We start from the raw sequence: 20,000 nt of genomic DNA on the forward strand, positions 1-20,000 counted from the left end.
AAAGGGCAAGGGTTCGCTTGTGGCTAAGAAATGCCCACAGAGACGACAATTGTGAAAGACGTAAACCTGTGTAGCTACCAACAAAACAATGCACATTCCGTGGCTTTGAACTTACCCTAGTGACGCCATTTTCAGCCACATCCCTCAAGTGTACCATTTTCACATCTTTTGTCAGAATTCTGTCAGGTTGGAGGACTTGGCTCGTAAGGAAAACTCGTTTTCGGAGTGAAGCCAGAAGGACTTCCACGTTAAAATAACTGATATAACACTATCACTGATGTAAGCGATATATCTTACTCATGTATAAAGGCTCGTATTTATCATCGTATATCTCAACTCTGTGTCAAGCCATCTAGTAGTTCATCAACCAAGGCATGCAAGACACGACTCTACACACACAGTAACGCGACTTACGGTGTCTCAGATTGCAGGTGGTAATGTTTGTTTTTCAATATACGTTGAAATGGGAGCAGTAGAACTGGATAAAGGATTAAATAAATGTTGATGGTTCTTCTTTTATATTCACAGGAAATCACTGGGGAATTTCAATGACGTAAGTGGTTCAGTTTATTTCCGTATTCTCTTCCTTTAATCTCACAATGGTTAACTCTTTGTCTTCATACCCCGGCATTTCTCTAGTTACCTGTGGCAAAATAACTTGTAATTATGGTTTTTAAACTGCTAAAACGTTTACTTAGCTCACGTGCAAGGGACTTTTGGATAAGTTATTTACCCGACTATGATCGACATTGCATGCAATACGGCCTTTAATACGATGATGACGATGATGATCAATATTGTAATTTGTCTACATTGTATGCGCCTGTTTGTGTTTCAGTACTATCGTCCTAATAGCGTTGTTTTCGCAATACCTAACCAATGTCAAGATTCCTGTGCCTGCATACAGCGGAGGACGGGGAGGTCTTTACGTTGGCCGCTTTCCATTGTTCAGAATATTTCCAGTGAGTATTGATCACTATTAAATACTGGGTATTTCTGCTAACGATATGGGTATGTGTGGGTATGTGTGGTTCACGAATTTTAATTCGTGCACACTATTAGAGTAATTTTATGAAAGTGTTGTCGAGAACAGAATAGAGGCCAGGATAACTAACATTTATAATACAACCAAGAAATTTTGGGGATTTGTGACTTTACTAAGAGTTTTCAAAGTTGTAATAATTTTTACACATTACGATCAAGGTAAAACGATGTAAACTTAAAAACTCTAGATTTCTGTACTACATGTTGCAGAGGAAGAAAACCAATTAGTCTGTTATAATTTTGATAACACTGACTACCTGGGAATAAGGCAAATTGTCATGTTTACCGGTTCGCGCAATTCAATTTATCATCTATTTATTCGCGAAAAATGTACAGCAACTCGTTTCCTGTGTTTTTTGTTTTTTTGTTTTTTTTTATCACACAGATCATCCTGGCGATCGCAGTATCATGGGTAATTTGTGCCGTCATCACTGTAGCGGGAGGTTTTCCTTCTGATTCCAGCATTCCTCAGTACATGGCGAGAACTGACGCAAGGACTAATGTGCTAAAAGAAGCTAAATGGTTCAGGTTTCCGTATCCAGGTAGGTCAATAGATAACTTTGTTTTATTTCATGCTGATGAGGTTGCTTACGTTTCTGGTACTGTAATTGCTTTCCTCTCCATACCAAACTGCTATTCAATGATATATTGGTCGTTTACCAGGTCAGTGGGGAATGCCTACTGTAAGCGCCGCCGGGGTGTTTGGGATGCTTGCAGGGGTGTTGGCCTCCATTATTGAATCTGTGGGAGACTACTACGCCTGCGCAAGATTGTCAGGAGCACCTCCACCCCCAAAACACGCTATCAACCGTGGAATTGCGTGGGAAGGAATTGGTTGTCTTTTGGCGGGAGCATTTGGTACCGGAAATGGAACAACTTCGTACAGTGAGAACATTGGAGCCATCGGGATCACAAAAGTAACCACGTTGTCTTTTTCTGTTGTTATGAAAAGTGTGAGCCGATTCGATTCCATTTGAAGTTGTGAAATCAAAGGGCGTATGGCTACTTTGGTGGAAAGTTATCATAAACTCAGTGATATATATTTTATAAACTATAAAATGTTTGAAAGACTAGATAGTTATTTTATTTCATGATGGGCATGTTGGATAGGATGAGATCATAAATAGACTGATAGCAGCTACCAGAAGAGCTCTTGGCGTTTTGAGTTGAGTTGGATGGAGTGAGCAAATATTCGTTTCAAAGACACCTAACGTGTACTTTATTGGTCCTTCTCAGGTTGGAAGCCGTCGTGTCGTCCAGTGGGGTGCAATGGTTGTAATGGCTATCGGTGTTGTTGGTAAAATTGGCGCGGTTTTCGTCAGCATTCCAGATCCCATTGTTGGTGGAGTTTTCATGGTCATGTTTGGAATGATCGCTGCAGTTGGTATCTCAAATCTACAATTTGCTGACATGAATTCCTCTAGAAACTTGTTCATCGTTGGATTTTCCATCGTGTTTGGATTAGCTCTGCCACATTACATGGAAAATCATCCTAACGCAATTGAAACAGGTACGCGATTAATCATGGTTCTGCTGTATCAGCTGGCAAGTCAAGTTACCTGTTATGAACTATGGTTATGAATGACAAATCAATGTACACGTTGAACTCTGTTTTAGACCTAAGCAGCTAAGGTTTCCAGCATTAGCCTGTTGTCAGGGTTAACAGATACAAGTCGATCCACTGATCAGGTTGAAACGTGAACTATTTGAATAAGCGTGTAATGGTCCTTATAAGCAGGATACGCAAGACTGTTTTAAACGTCATGTAACTGAAGGAACAAGAGTGTCCAAGATATGCTTCACTCTTCATGCTAGATTTCAAAAGATATATTCGAAAGAATTTTAAAACCCTGACCATTACAGAATAGTTGCGCAGTCTCTTTGACAGGAGTATTATGTAGTTTTAGGCATGACAAACTCTGATGCTGTGTAAAGGCAACCGATCAAGATTTATAACTTGGTGATTTCTTAATTCCTTCTAAGGCACTAACGTCAATATTTTAATAGGTGTTTCTGAAATTGACCAGATAGTGACGGTCCTCTTGAAAACAAGCATGGCAGTGGGTTGCTTTATTGCACTGATTCTGGACAACACCATTCCGGGTACCATTGAGGAACGCGGGCTCAAGGCTTGGAGGCAACATCTTTCAGTTGGCGATGACGAACAGTTTCAAACAGCTTCTATTAAAGTCTATGATCTGCCGTTTTGTTTCCGACGCCTTGGTAACCTCAAAGTAGCCAGGTATTTGCCCTTCCTGCCGTACAACGGTGACCAGCAAGAGACCAGACGAAATGTGGAAATGGAAAACTTTAGCTCTAAGCTGTAGAATAACATTAATCAGTGTAGACTGGAGTCGCCTGCATAGCAAATGTTCTCATAGAAGCGAAGAGGTTTCAACATTCTGGCCGATCGTTTTGCTCTCGACTCTTTTTGCGTAGCCATAATGTGAAAAACTCTTCGCTCGTAGAGAGACGCTTGTTACCTTGTTTAAGACTGAAGGGAAATGTTTCCTTGAAGTCGCTGATACAATTATTGATAAAGGATAGTGAGAAACAGGATTTTTGTCATGAGGCCAAGTTTTCGATGTCAACTTTTGTGTGGTATGATCGATATTGGGTGCCATTTTGTCCCCAAAGCTTTTCTTACAAAAATGTTTACTTTTCCTGGCATAGCATATTTGAGTGCCACGTGCACGGCATCGAATTGTAATTATCATCATATGGTCATCATCGTGTGCACTGAAGTTAGTTCTTTAATTGATTTCAACCAATACTTGATAAAAACTAATATTAAATCATTTTGATTATCATTATCATTATCATTATCATTATCATTATCATTATCATAAGATCCTTAATATTCCCAATTCTGTCCCAAGGTAATCCCTGTCAGATTATTTTCAGAACACTTCCAGCTCGGTAATCCTAGGAGGGTCTACAAGTAGACTCACATGGACAGTCCAATCTGTTTTACTATCTGCGCAACACGCGAGGGAATATTGGATGCCGTATCTAAGATAACTTGAAAGGAATTTACCTTAGGAATACAGCCTTTATGGATGAGAAATTTTCTCTTACTCTTCATCCTCTCTTGCTTACATTACTTGTTGCTGCGGTGCGAGCGTAGCGAGCTAGCAGCAACATAAACAGGATTTAAGAAGAATATATAAATGGGGATCCAAATTCTCGAATTCATCACTTTTTACCAGAATGCATCGCATTTAACCAGAGTGCACTGCGCCACTTTTTACCAGAGTGCGTTGCGCCACGAACTACAGGAGGACGCCTTTTTGCGTGGATTCCAGTGGTTGTGTTTTGCTCTGATTTACCTGTAAAACGATGTGAAGGAGATTGTGCCTGCTTTGAAAACTCTTGCTTTTGTTCTTAATGCATGCAGTATGCGACAGTTTGTAAATCTGGACGATTAATTGTGACATCTTGATTTTAAACTTAGTATGTCATTTCTTAGCAGTCTCGCCTACTTGGCCGAATTCTTAAATGAAGAGAAATCGTCGCTCCTAAAGCCTGCAGAATAATTAAAACAAACGAAAACCGTAGAACACGCTAATTTCATATATGCTGCGATCTATTTCTTTTCATCCAAACATGAATTTGAGCTAAAGCGTTAGCATTTTCACACATCGCCATGGACGTGTCCTCGACACAGTCTGTCAACATTCTTGAGACATTTAATACGTATCAATACAGAATTTATAAGTTAGATTTCTGCTCCTACAACTTCCACATCTTTCGATTTCCGCGATCTGGTAAAGGGGAGATTGATGTGTATCTTTTTATGTTCAAACATGGGTCAGATCACTATGCGCTTTTTTGTCACGATCCCTTGTCACACCTCGCCATCCATGTGTCATCATGCATGAAGTTGTAGATGAATCACTGCGTAAAATATGTCACTTTCAATAGAATGTGCCGCAGCATTATTATCTTTTAGATATCCTAGTATTACAGAGAAATAATGTAAACTGAACAACAAGTTATAGCAAACTGAGCTTGTTAAGAATTCCAGCTTGTGGATGACTACTAGGCTATTTACATGACGTGGCGGATGAGGTGAATTTGAAACTGCTTTTATGTTCAGTTTTACTTTACAGATAAAAAACAAACCTGCATAAGAGTAAAAGGAACCGAGTCAAAATAACTGAATGGACCGGCACGTCAATATAACAAAAAATTTAAAATTATACGGTAACATATAACTATTTTGCAAAAGGATTCTCTCTTGCACGACTCTGTTGCAGACATACTATATATAAGATACCGAAACAGAGGGCAGTTTTTTTAGCTGTCATAAGTGGGGAGACTATTTGTCTCGTTAGTTTGTGTGACCTTCCAGCCCTAGCCGACGTGGCGGAGATATTTCGTCACATGACGTTGACAACACAAGTTCACGTGACTAATAGATTCCCGCCATCAACATTCACTTGGCTGTGACAGCTACAAAACTGCGGTCTGTTTTTGTGTAACTTATATTTAGCGTGTAAGCATTTGTGCTTGCCAATGTATTTACATTAAATTACTGCTGCAATGTTTGTGATATATTTAATTGTTAGTTTGTGAAAGCGTTACTTCTTAAAATAAAAGTCAATGAACATGAGTAATGTACGTTTTAAGCGGGTGTTTGGTTATGGAAGTAAAGCGATTCCAGAGCAGGACCCAGCCATACCGACTTCTAGTTTAATATATTAGTCTACAGATCTTCGTTATTTGTAAAGGACATGTTGACAGTTAGAACGCAGTTTTAACATAAAAGTAGAAAATGGATCCCCAATTAATACGCTGGAAACAGCCTTGATGAAAACAAAAAGCTTTCTAAGCTTCAAAATTAGTTTAGTCACTCACGCTTTCAAGTAACTGATACCAATGACCTGGCAACCTACATTGTAACATTTCCCAACATCTTGCGGTTGTGGCCACATGCAGGAAGCGGTGCCATGAATTCAGTCCCAAGAAACTGCATCACAGGTACAGTTCAGCCAAAAGGAGCAGCACAGTGCTCAGCAGCAACTTCAAAAAACGAGAGCGACGGATAATTCAAGTGTCCTTGGACAATCTGTTCCCCTTGTGAATGGAAAAAGGGACAGAGGGTGGGATTGCAATCGCAATCGTGAATATTGTCTGGCCAGCCTTTCTGGACTATAGGAGAATTCTTTCCCAATTAGTGCCACGGGAAATGGAAAAACGTCTCGATGTGGTCCACAAGCTCTAGAGAGTTGACTTTTTGAGACTCTTTTGACAAAACGCCCTTTCAAGAGGGTGCGCTCGGCTAAGGATATAAAGGATGTACAGGCCAGAGCCTTTCTTGTACCCAACTTCGAGTTAGTAACTCTGAAATATGAAATCGGATGAAATTTGAAATTTAGCCAAACACTGAACGGTACCATTGAGGCCTAATAAGCCCCGCTCTACATCAGTGGGACGCGGCAATTGCAAGTATCAGTCAGGTGAACATTTTACGCCCAATTTAGTTGCGTAATGGTCTAGGCACAGTTCAAGTTGCAACCCCACTCTAAAAATACCGCTGAAGAAAAGCAACAACGTCAAAAGACAGCTTCCTCTTATGTTTCCCTAAAACCAGCCACCACAAAATCATCTGTAACCGAACTCGGTGCCACTGCGACCCTCGATCTATTCATGAATCGCCATTGAAAGCCTTCAAGAGCGAAACTAATACCAAACGGCATTCTACATCACCGATAGCGACCAAAAGTTAGTGGTAAGATAACAAGACTCCTCGTTAAACTTCATGTGCCAAAACCCATTTTTCTTCCGTCAAGGACTGAAAATACTTAAAGGCCATGTAGAAGATTCGCTCGATATCCTCTATAGTGATGAGTTTGGGATAGTTCTCCCCAAGAATTTTTTCCGATCTTTTTCTAGACAGACAATATAAAGGAGATACATGGCCAGGCCTTGTGACCGGCTCGGTGCCTTCAGAACTGTACAGCTCATCAAGGCTTTCTTTGATATTAGCGCGACGCGACTTCCCCTAGCTGACCTTGTTGGGGAGCCTGCTGTACTGGCTTTGCTGATTCGTTGAACCTTTCGTGGTACTCGCTCTTAAGAAGACCAAAGCCCTCGTCGACGATATCAGTAATTACACATTTCGATGACCTAGCTGGTCTTTGGCAATCTTAAGAGTTAGAAATCACGTCTTGGAAGCCACTGGTATCGTCTGATCACAGAGTGACTCTATGATTTTTACTAAGCCTATTCCTTTGCATGCCGTTTTTCCCAGCATTGGACGGCAACGTTTGTCCTCCAGCAAAGGACTCAGTAAGACATGTAACGGATCCAGTTACCACTTGGATCTTTACCACCCTTCCCAAATTAAACTGAAATGCTCCCTTTCATAAGACACAACTGACGACTCCACTAGTCTAACGTCTTTAAAGTTGTACTCACCAGTTGTCTTAGTACAGATTCGGAGCCGGTAAAACATTTATAAAAGTCTCTTACGCTTCTCTCGTGCGTAGAATCGAGGTTGTCACTTGCTGAGCAAATAAATGTTTCTTTGTATTGAGTAATAAGGGAGATCAATAACAGTAGAGGCCCAAGGGTTTGTAAGTATCACAAAACGTATTGCTGCTAGTAGAACATAAACCCAGAGGACATTACGGATAAATGTTACTTCTGAGGTATATTCTACCGTTAACACGTTTGCTAATTAAGTTCCAAAGACCTGTAGTCTTCTGTTGCGTCTGCTCCGCTGGATAAAGCGAAAAAAAGTTTTCCGTACCAATAGTATAGCTACAACGTTCTAGTTGCCTCTCCAAAATTATCAATTGATTAACCTCCCTCATCCTGTAACGTATTGCGCTAAAGCCCTGTTTGCAAAATTAAAGGGTTTATTTACGTGATCACCTCACGGCGGACTAAAGTTGCTGCATTTGAACTGAGCTCTTGGGCCAAGATGTTTGCCAAGCTCTTAGGAGCATATAATTTTCCAGAACCCAAAACCTGTCAGCTTTCCACACCGCTGCAAGAATATTTCCACAGTGTACGTACGGCGTCCTTCGAATTATCTTCCAGTCTCATCACTCATTACTGAATGCAATGAGATAAGGCTCAAGAGCTGAATTCGTCACGCGAACAGACCTTATCATGGCAGCCTTTATTTTATATGATACACCTATTTATGACCTTTTATACATACAGAGGATATTACACAGTGGCGAGAAGATATGAATTTTATGTTCGAGTGGCAAGAGATATTGCTCTTGTCACGAGAACATAAAATTCATATCTTCGAACTAAGGTGTAATGTTGTTTTTATTATATAGACATACTGATGACGGCGATTTTGATGATTTTCCAAAGATTTCCGACCACTTTCCAAAGATTTCGGAAGATTCTTCAAAACTTGTCCGAAGGTCACACGAACGTTGCTAAACATTTTCCGAAAATTTCCGAAGATTACCGAAGATTACCGAAGACTTTCGAGGAAGATCCGAAAATGTTTCGATCATACACCAAGAATTTAAGTACAATTTAAGAGAAAAACTTCATATCAGTGAAATCATCGATATCTTCACTAGTGAGGATATAGAAAATACGCCATCCGAGTCTCGGATGTGGTTTAGGATTAATTTTTACGAGTGGTGTATTTTCCAGTAAAACACTCGACTCGCGTCTTTATAATAAATAAGAATATGTTTTATGAGAATATCGAGGCTGAAATTTCCTAAAGAATAATTTTATTTGAGAATAAACCCGAGGCTAGGATTTTGAAAAGAGTAGTATAATTTTGTATGGAAAATTTTGTAAATACAATACAATTATATGTTTACTTAAACCGTATGAAATTCTTCACTTCTCCAAACGGCACAACTAGCCAAATTAAGCAACAAAAGCAGCATTAGCCGTATGTTCGATGCTGATAACATTTCTGCAAGAAGTTAGGCACGTCATATCGGGTTTTAATGCCTGCAGGCTGGCTCCAAATGACATTAACAAATACATTCGAAATCAGAAATGCCATACGCTATAATCTAAAAATATTCACAAGAATATTTTCAGCCTAAAATCGGCAGAAATATGAAAATATTCAGCCTCGGTCGGAATGAAAAATAATACTCTTGTAAGAGTATAGCAACAACAAATGGAAAAACTACAGGCGTGTGTTGGTGGGATTAGGTCAGCATAATATAACCAGCACAAGTGATCAGTTCAGATGAAACTGGAACGTTTGACGGAAAGTAATACAGGGGAGCAGGCATAGAAGAAACGATTAAAGTACCGGCTTTACATTCTAAATCATGGCCATTCACTCGGCAACTATTTCCAAAGAATCTTATCGCATAAAAATTAATTATGTTACTCTTTGGGCCCCCTCGTGGACCCACTCATGTGGAAATCCATTGCTAAGGTTACTGCAATCATTGCTGATTATCATCATCTTACTGGGTATGCTATTCATAAACGGTTCAGGCTTATGCGAATAATAAGAGCAAAAGATCAATGAAAACAGGTCCTGAACGCAATGCAAATTCTGCGAGGTTCCTTTTTGATTGGCAAGGCTTGAGTGCCAACATGATTACCTCGACCCTGGTAAATATTCAACTTTTTTAGAGATTATTCCGGTCAATGAAAAGAGAGAGCAACACTGAGGATTGTCTTTACCCTACTGCTGACATAGCCTATAGCAGGTCAAACAGTTACAACTCATGATAGCCGGTTATCAGTAACTAAACCAACTATTTGAATTCTCAGCCCAAAATTCCATCCAAGAGAGCGCGCAATGATCTGTTCTACTCTAATTTATAACAAAATATAGATAAAAAACAATATTTATAGAGGAAGCCACAGCCTTAGATAGCCTTAGATGGTTTTCCCGGTTTTTCTACGGATCCTCAATCCTGGTCGAATTGGAATCAGTGGAGAAGAGAATTCTGGAGACTCAGTTTGGAATTGAAGTAATTAAAAAGAATTTCTTTGATTGCCAAATTGAGCTCGGACTGTGGCCTCGTCCAATTTCGTCAGCCCTCTAAAGTTCCTCACCCAGTTATATGCAAATTGGACTATTACCACTACTAATTTAAAACCTCCAAGTACCTGGAAAGAAGGCGATCATCTGTCTTCAAGTGTTGAATCAAAGTCTTACGTGCTTCAATGGCCTTGAATGGCTTGTGTCACGACAGCAAAAGTTACAAGTTATGACACCCAAAAAGTACCCCACGAGAGAGATTCCCTTATCTGTCCTTCTCTTTCCACTCGGTGAGAGACGTTAGGAACCTCTACTCGCAACCGCTCGATTTCCTATGGTGCATGGCAAATACGTCAGCAGGTCGTATCTGTCAGAGTGCTTTGTCATGCGAAACGTTTACACCCAATCAAGTTGCTCATGAACAAACTGTTTTGGAATAATTTAAAACCTAAGCTTAAAACCTCGCCTATCAACCCTCTCATCGTGTTCTTTTGACAATGAATAGTTTGTTAAGTTGAATTAAACAGTGATAAAATAAAATTACAATATTAAGTGGAAGCCACAGGAACCTTAGCTGGTTTTCATGCGGATCCTACATCCTGGTCAAATTGGAATTTGGAGTGACTGTGCAAACAGCAATAGATCAAAGATTGCTAGTTATTTATCGCACGAAAGTTTTGAATTTGATGAGTACGTGACGAACCAATGTCAGCGAAGTGTTGCCAATCTGAACTTTTGGCTAATCGTTGGGCAGCAGATATTGTCGGCGGTCTCGCAAACAGATAGCGTTTTGAATCCTATCTGTCATGCGTACATTTTAAACTGGTTGAAACCTGTTAAAACCAGTATTTTTAATTAATGCGTAGGAGGCTGGGCTAGCAGAGGTTCCCTCTCCTCTCTCACTTCCTCCCAGGGTATCAAAAGAGACATTTACCTTTGCAAAAATTACGAGCTGAAATTAGTTAACACTATTGGTTGACCATCCATTGCCAATGTTTTGAATTTTAAATTACAAAAAAGACAACTTTTTCACATTCATTGGTTTTCTAATTACTGTAGATCGAGCGGAGGTTAGCTCAAAGTCTTTTTTTCGATCAATTGTTTGTCATGCAAAGCCCATATGGCCTTCACGTGCTCCATCTCGATCCCAGGGACGAGAGAGGCAAAGGAGAGAGAGCCTAGGATCGAGATTGTCGATTGTCACATGCTGAGCAAATAAATGTTTCTTTGTAGTATTGAGTAATAAGGGAGAAAGCCGCTAAAGTTTGCAAGTAACGGAAAACGTATTGCTGTAAAGGACAAATACCCAAGTAGCGCACAGTATCGGTAAGTGTGACTTCCAAGGTATATTCCACAGTTGAGACGTTTGCTAGGTTCCAAAGACCTGTAATGGTTTTTCAGTTGCGTGTGCTTCGATGGATAAAGCGAAATTGCCTGCAGAATAGGCGGATTATGCAGAGCAGAGAACGAAACACGATACACGTTTTCCGTAACAGTGATATTGGCGACAACCTTCCGGCTGCCTTTCCAAAATTATTTTAAACTGATTAATCTCCCTCATTCCGCGACGTATTGCGCTATAGCCTTGTTCACAAATTAAAGCGTTAAAGTTTACTTTATCACCTAAAGCTAAGCCGCTGGTAACGCCAAGATATTCGGCAAGCCCTCAGGTGCTAACAATTCTCCCAGTGGTCAAAACCTATACGCTTTTCACACTGCTGTCAGTATTTCCACAGTGCACGGCGTCCTTCGAATTCCAGTCTCACCGGAGGTAGTCTCCTCCGTAGCCGTTTTTTGGGATGTCACGCAACGCTCCCCCCAAAGAAACGGTTGCTCACATCCGAACAACATTCCTTTCACGAAATTAGCCAATCACCGTTTCCGTTCCATTTTCAAGAACGTTTTCGCGCCAAATTCACCCCTTGAAACTTGTCCAATCAGGGAATGTTTTTTATCTTTGTATCCCGTCATGGGAGACGTCACAAATAAACATACAGATTTCCGGCTTTTGTTTAGCGACGCCGAAAAATACCGGCGACGCTTGAATGAGCTTTCTATGTAGCTGAAGACTCTTCAAAGTTCAAGCTAATTATTAGAAGCTTTCAACTCAGAAAATTATTGTCGAGAAGTAAGATACCTATTTTAACTTAATAACGGAATCAGAAAATCAAGTAGCTTCGCTCGATTTGTTGACGGCGAGTTCTAAATGCCGCTCTTTGTCCTCTTTCCTCCTGATTTCAATCTGTAGGAAGCGTTTAGCCCTTGATTGATGCTTACAATTTGACATTTCCAGAAAATATATATTCTCTCATTAGCTGAACATAGCGATGAGCGCATGAAGCACTTGTACTTAGGGCTTTCATTTACCTTTTTTTTTCGTCCGTCATGATGGTAGCCTGCGAACATCGCCTATTTCTGGCGACGTGCGGCGTGAAACAAAAGCCAGAAATCCCTCGCGTGTTCGCACCGCAGGCCTTTTCGCGCGAAAGCTTTCGTCATTCACACTTTGCTATTATGTGACTGGTCTGTTCAACGGAGCGCAAACAAACCACAAACACAAAAGGAAAAGAATGTTGTTCGGATGTGAGCAGCCGTTTCTTTGGGGGGAGCGTTGCTTGACATCCCAAAAAACGGCTGCGGAGGAGACTACACCGGAGGTAGTTCTTTCTCGTTACTGAATGCAATAAGGTAAGGCTCAAGAGCTCAACACGTCACGCGAACGGACCTTATCACGGTAGCCTTTATTTAATGTGACAGAAACAACAAATGGACAAACTTGACTGCCATAAAGAGCCAAGTCTTGGTCAGTATTGCATAACCGGCACAAGTGATCAGTTCAGGCGAACTGAACGCAACGTTTGACAGAACGTAATACAGGGGAACAGACATAGAAGAAACAAACAATATATGGGCATACATTTTAAACCATGGCCGTTCACTCGCAACGCATACTGAAGAATCGTGTAGGATTAAATTATGGCGTTACACGTGGATTGTGAAACCACCGCTGTGTCTGGGTCGCTACGTGCTCTAGATTATGTCACCAGGCAGTAATTAAAAGCCCTTGAAATGACTAAAGATTGCTGCGCCGCAGCTGGGAATATTTCGAAGGACAGCTTTCTTGTTGTTTTATTGTTTCTTTATTACTATTATTTTTCGGTCACTGTCGGAGGTCGAATGACTCTTTTTTTTTAAATCACCACTTGCCGTAAACAATCTACTGTATTGCCACATTCTCTGCAATCCTTTACTTGCTTTGTTTGTGACACTCCGGAAGCAGGGGGGTGAGAGGGGGCACTACCGTACATGAGCTGTATAGGTATGTTCGGCTCCAACGGGTATCGTTTTTCAGCCATTTTGGTCATAAATAGGGTATCGAATTTGGCCATTTTGATCATAAATTGGGTATTGTTTTTGCACTCTAGTCTTGAATTGGATATGGTTTTTTTTTTAGATTAGGCTACTTTTTCATCATTATCGATAAGACCATCAATAAAAGTTCTTCACAAATTATGTCTACTCTGCAGCAACTGTGCCAGCGGCATCGGTCATAAATAGGGTATTGAATTTTTGGTCAGGTCAGAAATAGGGTAGGGAAAATCGCAGATTTTGGTCAGAAATAGGATAACGACTTTGGGAATCGGGCCGCACACCCCCACCCAATTTTTCTGTGAGTATCCCTCGGGTCCAGAAGCATGCAGTTAGTTCTTTTAATTTTGCGGTATTAAAACAATCAAATATCACTTGTTAGGCTGTACAATGGTCAGCAAGCCGCAACATCAGTATTTTATACAGGGAGTGCCAACACTTCTTCGCACTGACGAAAATATGAATTCTCACCGCCTTATACAACCAATGCAAGGTGAAAGAATCTATGCAGTGATTGTGCCATGCAAATTTTGTCCGCTTTCTCTGTAAGAGTCCTATGTTGAGCAGAAGTTGACCAACACTTAATGACCTTTCTTCCATCTCTCAAGAATCTTCAAAGCACTTATAACCGTCGAGACAGTCCAATATATGCAAAACAGTTGAAGGTAAACTCATGCCTAATAGTCTTAAGTTATTTCACGAATTATCATCAAACTTCGATGCGGAAGATATTCATGTCGGCCGAGTTATGAGTGTTTTTGCTATATTCAAGGTGGTATTTGAGGTGTTTTCATTTGGAATTGCTGAAGGAATCTAATGTTTCGTGGTGGATTTACTTAGAAGGGAACCTGCGAATCTGTAAAATGAAATGAAATAAAATAAAATAAACTAGAATAAAATGGAATAAAATAGAATAGAATAGAATAACAACGTAAAATAAAATAATGTTAAACGCAGTGAGGAATTGGAGTTGATTTACTATGAAAGTCGATTAGAAAGATGGTGTGCTGTGACAATTTGCCACGGATTCTGTCCCACGTTTGTTTTGTTCTAGAGCAATGCTCAGAAAATGACGTAGCGCTGTTTAATCTTTCTTTGTTATCAAGGAAATTCCAAGCGAACGACAAGGCTAACGGCGTATTAATATTCAAATTTGAAATTCAGTCTTAGCAAACATAAGACCGTATTTTAATAAACAACCGATCCTTTAATACTGGACACTGACCCAGGGATTAGTTAGTCTGCAACACAAATGCCAAAAAAACCGCAAGTGATGGAGTCTCCCACGTTGCAGACGAAGAAGTTGCAAGGAGCGCACTGATCGTCTGCGTGGGAGGCTACCAGCGATGTTGCTATTGAGTCATTTTCGCAAGCTTCCAGCGTGGATCGCGGTCTAAAACAGTGGAGATAACATTTGTAGAGGTATTGATATTTCTCAGTTGTTGCACTGTACATTTATGTGAATAACTTTACTGGCACTTTCTTTGAATTAGTCTATCTGCAATTTTCCAAGGAGGTCTCAGGAGTTTTGTCTATTAACAAGTTCAGTTCTTTCGTGTGATGTTAAGCTCAATTCTTTTATGTGAAGGTGTATGGCCAAGCAATTAATTACCTAGCACCAAGTAGCAATTGGTATTTGCCTTGTACGTATTCAAAACAATGAAATGTAACGCAGAATTAACTTAAGTGCGTCACACAGTTAGCATGAGCTGCAGTTGAGAGAATTTGTCTTCCTGTTACTTATTTTTGCGATTTGACCACAAATATACGTTTAAAGAACTAAATTTTGCGAAAATTGTCTGGTCTTTGTTAACAAAAGTTAATCCCAGAATTGGCACAACTGATTTTAATTTTGCATAGCAATAGTTTCCATGACAAAGAAACTGAAAAACAGTTTTACTTGTTTATTGTGCAGCAAAGCAGAGCTATACATAGTACATAGCAACGTCTATTTGCGCTTACAGCAGAAGGACATTGTCAATTTTTTCAAATGGATACTCGGGAAGAAGAGCTGATTCACGTCTTTTTTTACATTTACCGCAGAAACTTCTGCTTTCTCCCATCTTGGCAACGTAGTTCGTTAATTATAGCACAGTATTAAATATCGGGTGGTTTATTGTTACGAAAAAAATTTTCGCGGGTTATTAATTTCGCGACTTTGGATTCTCGCGAAAATAAGTAACCACTGTGTTGCGAATGCCAAGACTCAACAGGCCGTTCTTCGCAAACTTCACAAGTTTATTTTAAGATCACAAGGTTCGCTTTCCTCTCTCGCTCTGACTGTGTACTTCACTACTTGTACTAAAAAGACTCAACACACGGCACTCCTTAAAACTTAGCGAAACCTAATTTGATTGGCTTACAACCTTTTCTAAACAGTTTCTTTGATCACGGAATATTACCTGACACGCAAACTTACATGTTTTGTCGAAAAGATGAAACGCGTTTACAATCTGGTGCTAATTAACTGGTAATCGTCGACTGAACTAATTGAGACTGTCAGGCACGTGCTTCCGATTTCTATTATTCCTAGATTCCCTGAATCACGCAAATAAAAAATAGGATAAACTATCACACAGTAGCTTCGATCCTTCCTAGAGAAGTCGCCTGCCTCTTTCCCTCTGACATATTCAAGAAATATCGAAGCTATTATTATGAATCGTGATGGGTCAAGAACCAGTGTCGGCTTTTAAAGCCAAGAGGTCTTTATTTACGTTATACCTGATTGCTTTTCATCGTGCCTTGCAGCGCTATTTAGTTGTTATCATATCGGAGATTTCACATGATCTACACAAGTTACCACACACATAAGTATTTGAGCAGTGGGAGTCCGATAAGATTTGGCAATTTTAGGATGATGTATTAAGTAGACAGAAGATGTGGGGAATCATGGATTAAAAGGAGAAGAGAAAATTTAAATTCAATTTGGCTGCTAACACCCCCGCCGTTCCTTTAACTGTTGCGGTTTAAATGACTGTAAGGATATGATGTACGCGCCTCACTGTCGGAAACCTACGCCCCCGATGAAATGAATTGTGATGAAAGTCTCGAACTTACTTCTCACGGACATTACATATTTATACATAAATATTGAACGAGGTCGAGGGGTGAAATGGGAATTAATAAAAAATCCCACCTTTCATTGGTAAATACTTGTTGCTAAGCACACGTGCACCTAGGGCTCTAAGACAGGAATTGTGACGATTGTGGGACAGTAATAACTGAATATGATAGACCATGATACGTTTTCAAGCCTGTTCAATGCCATTTTTAACTATTGATTTAACATCACTTGATGTTCATACAATATTGCCAACACTTGAGTTTGTAAGGGCACTTTTAAGATTTCTACAGCCGTGTTGCATTAGAATTTGATACTGTTTTGTTTCTATTTTCACTGCAGAGACATTATGTTTACTCATGTTTATCGGTTCCTACGTCTTCGCACGATAATCATTGACCTTGACTGCTACAATATTCCTGCGTCACGATCTATGAATGTTATGTAACCTAGCCTGCCTAATTAACTGTGTCCATGAAGTAACGTGCCGTTATTTTGATTTCAGTTTTTACCGATTCTGTGCCACTCTACAAGAACGAAAGTTGAGTCTGGTTCATTAAATCAAGAAAAGTCGTCGTTTTGTACATGAAAGGAAAAGCAATGGAACTACAAGAGAACCAGGTATGTGAAGCGGCACTGATTTCGTAAACCACGACATACTTAACAATTAACTTACTAAGGGAAGCAACAAGCGAGCAACCCAGAGCAATGTCAGTGACCTTTGAATTCAGTATCCAGTGATGTATACAGTGTCTAATGTATAATGCAAGAGTCTACCATCCAGTGTCCATTAGTCTGTTAGTTAAACCGCCGGTTTGAGTTTATTGTTTTGGCTTGCGCCCGAACAAAAAGCGAGGGTAGTGACGAAAGCGAGGTTGGTGACGATTTTGGCCAACGTACTAAGACATCAAAAGTTAACATCACGAACAAAGTTCTCACTCTTTTATGATTCTTGTTTTAGGTGTGTGTGTGTGGGGGTGGGGGGGTGGGAGGGCTGACAAACCACGTTCAACTAACATGAATAATTACATCAGTGTTCTGAATGGAATATTTAAAACTCTTTCTAATTGCGCAAGTAATCGGGGCGGGCCATCAAGTACGAACACTTTCTTTCTCTTTACTAAATTTGTCGCGGAATAAATCCGGTACTGTTCTATCAGTGTCTTCATTTAACTTACGTTTAGCAAGCATGTGAATACAAACGTATTGCAAGACAACTTATGCAAGCCAAAACTTAACGTCAACAATGACAAACCAAATCATGGTCGCATGTCGTAGGCTAAGGTTTTAATTAATGAGCAATACGAGGACTCTTAAATAGAATAGATAGAATATAAACTTTATTAACTTGTCAATACCTTGTAGCCTAGGAAAATTCCATACTAATTTTGGGACACAAAATAAATAGAGGAAAAAAGAAACCATTTTAAAAATATTCATAGTAAAACCTTTGAGAATGTCTAATAATATAATTATGCGGGTATTGAAAACGCTCGGACATATATCAATGATGAGTGCACTTAACCTATAGAGGAGTCGTCATAATTGCAGCAAAATCGTCCTAATTACTGAGGAACTAATTCTTAACTGACCGGCAGCATACTGATGTACAGGCTGAAATGTAGGCTCGATTACCAGCCGCTGTTCGGGAAAGGAACGTACACCGGACTCGAGAAAGCGGCGGAAATCGAGCCTACCTGAAATGCCAGTCATCTCCCGCTTTGGGTCATGTAGCAGTTTTTGTAAGGTCTCACATGAATGGCTCCATACACTTTACGGGAACAATAGAACAAACAACAGAAGCAATGTCCCTAGTCCTAAAACAATAACTGCTGCTGCAATAAATAAAATAATAACAGCTTACGAGACCTGCTACACTTCTGCCCGCCCTCGACCTAAAAAACTAATCTATAATTGTGCGGAATAGACTTCAGGGCTTCCTTTGTTAGACCCCATTTGTATATCCCACTTGTATGGGGGTCTCGGATGCCCGAGACAACTCTTTCCCCGAGTGCAACTTTATCTTCATCTTCCATCCTGTGATCTTCAATCAATGGCAGCACCAATAAATGATTGACCGGGGGGGGGGGGGGTTTCCCAGAAAAATTGGTTGGGGGTGTGCGGCCCGCTTCTCAAAGCCCTTACCCTATTTATGGCCAAAATCTGCGATTTTCTCTACCCTATTTATGACCTGAAAAAAGTAGCTTCTTCTAAGAGACCTACCCAATTCAAGACTAGAGTGCAATGAAAAACCATACCCTATTTATGACTAAAATGGCCAAAATCGATACCCCATTTATGACCAAAACTGCTGAAAACCCTACCCTTTGGGGCCGCACATTGCTATATAGCCCGTATATGGGAGTATCCCCCTCCGGGGGGTTGACAGCCAGAACAACTGTGACGCGCTTTTAAGAATGTCGGTACGTTTGCTAGCCGTCCGTTGCCTTGAAACGACCATGTTCTGCGTTTACTGGAGAACGTGAGTGGTGAATTATGCCGTAGTTTTCCAATCGAAGTTGTTCTTGGCATTGCAATCACGCTTGCGTTAACTCCTTAATGCCGGTGCAAATTGCTTGGAATGTTAACCAAAAGGCCGTCAGTGTCTGATGTCTTTCTCTGGGCACCAATTCCCCGTTTCCTGATACTCTCGTGACAAACAAGTGTATTTACCAAATGGTTGTTGTTACACATCTCTCCAAAATTGAGCCGGACATGTTTCATTTAATTATAATGACTGACAACTGATAAATACCTGAAAATTTAACTCACAACTGATAACATTTGTAATGCTATGTGTGTGAAACTCTCGCACATGTGTTTTGGCAAAGTTTCGGTTAAAAGCTGCGGTCAAAGTTACCGATGGATCGAATTATAAACCACCTTTGTTGTATACCAAATAGTCTTTATTTTGGGAGCACTTGTTCGACTCCAGACGCAAAAGATCAGTTTATCGCTTTGGCAGCCATTTACCCAGGTCAGCGGAATTACCACCAAAAAAAGTTTAAGATCCATCAACTAACTGACTGACTGACCGAGCGAGCGAGGGAATGAATGATTTCTTCCCCAACTAACTCCTATACTTCCCTCTAGCTACGGATGACTCGTTAAATATGATCCGCAACATTGCACCCACACCATCATAGAAGTCACTTCCACTAGTTTTTCCCTGACTCCATATTACTCACATTCTTTATCCTGCTTAGAAGACACCTGAGCCTTATGCTCAACCACTGCCCCAGAAGAGAGCAAGAGCCCTTGGTTTATCTTACCTTATCGACGAGAACCCGCCATGGTACGCTTGCTTATTGTTGGGTTTCCAGGTGAGACTAATGAATATCATCCTCAATTAGCTTTCCTCAGCCTAGTGCAGTAGGCAATCTTTGTTAGATCTACAGATTGTCTTCCTTCCTATTTTAATTAACAAAGTATTCGATCGGATAACATTAGCATGGTGAATTTAAAATAGATGAAACATATCTGTACTGACCTTTATTTCCCTGGGACGTGCCAGGATTGGCTGTAGCTATTTAGCAACAAGACAGGTTGAGACGACACAGCGACTTTCAAGCGCTGGTTGGT

At 40.3% G+C, this 20,000-nt stretch overlaps 1 protein-coding gene and 1 pseudogene across 3 annotated transcripts in view; both read left to right on the plus strand.

Annotated features, from left to right (window-relative positions):
- Window positions 1-5,659, plus strand: part of LOC110055444 (solute carrier family 23 member 2-like) — an 11,164-nt gene extending 5,505 nt beyond the window's left edge. The window contains exons 7-12 of one of the 2 annotated variants that reach the window (XM_089284830.1): window positions 529-553; window positions 839-962; window positions 1,430-1,586; window positions 1,708-1,961; window positions 2,281-2,554; window positions 3,052-5,659. In XM_089284830.1, coding sequence (XP_089140956.1) covers window positions 529-553; window positions 839-962; window positions 1,430-1,586; window positions 1,708-1,961; window positions 2,281-2,554; window positions 3,052-3,371 — 1,154 coding nt within the window. In that variant the 3' untranslated portion in view covers window positions 3,372-5,659. The remainder of the gene's footprint in view (window positions 1-528; window positions 554-838; window positions 963-1,429; window positions 1,587-1,707; window positions 1,962-2,280; window positions 2,555-3,051) is intronic. The other variant, XM_089284831.1, reaches the window with a different exon arrangement.
- A 5,516-nt stretch (window positions 5,660-11,175) lies between these two features.
- LOC110055368 (solute carrier family 23 member 2-like) overlaps window positions 11,176-20,000 on the plus strand; it is a 17,151-nt pseudogene continuing 8,326 nt past the window's right edge. Inside the window, exons 1-3 of the transcript XR_016206024.1 lie at window positions 11,176-11,314; window positions 16,924-17,039; window positions 19,625-19,741. The product of XR_016206024.1 is annotated as a solute carrier family 23 member 2-like (transcript). The remainder of the gene's footprint in view (window positions 11,315-16,923; window positions 17,040-19,624; window positions 19,742-20,000) is intronic.

Source organism: Orbicella faveolata, unplaced genomic scaffold (assembly GCF_042242905.1).
Source record: "Orbicella faveolata isolate gen_17 unplaced genomic scaffold, um_ofav_v1 contig_13, whole genome shotgun sequence".
In the NCBI taxonomy this organism is placed as follows: domain Eukaryota; kingdom Metazoa; phylum Cnidaria; class Anthozoa; order Scleractinia; family Merulinidae; genus Orbicella; species Orbicella faveolata.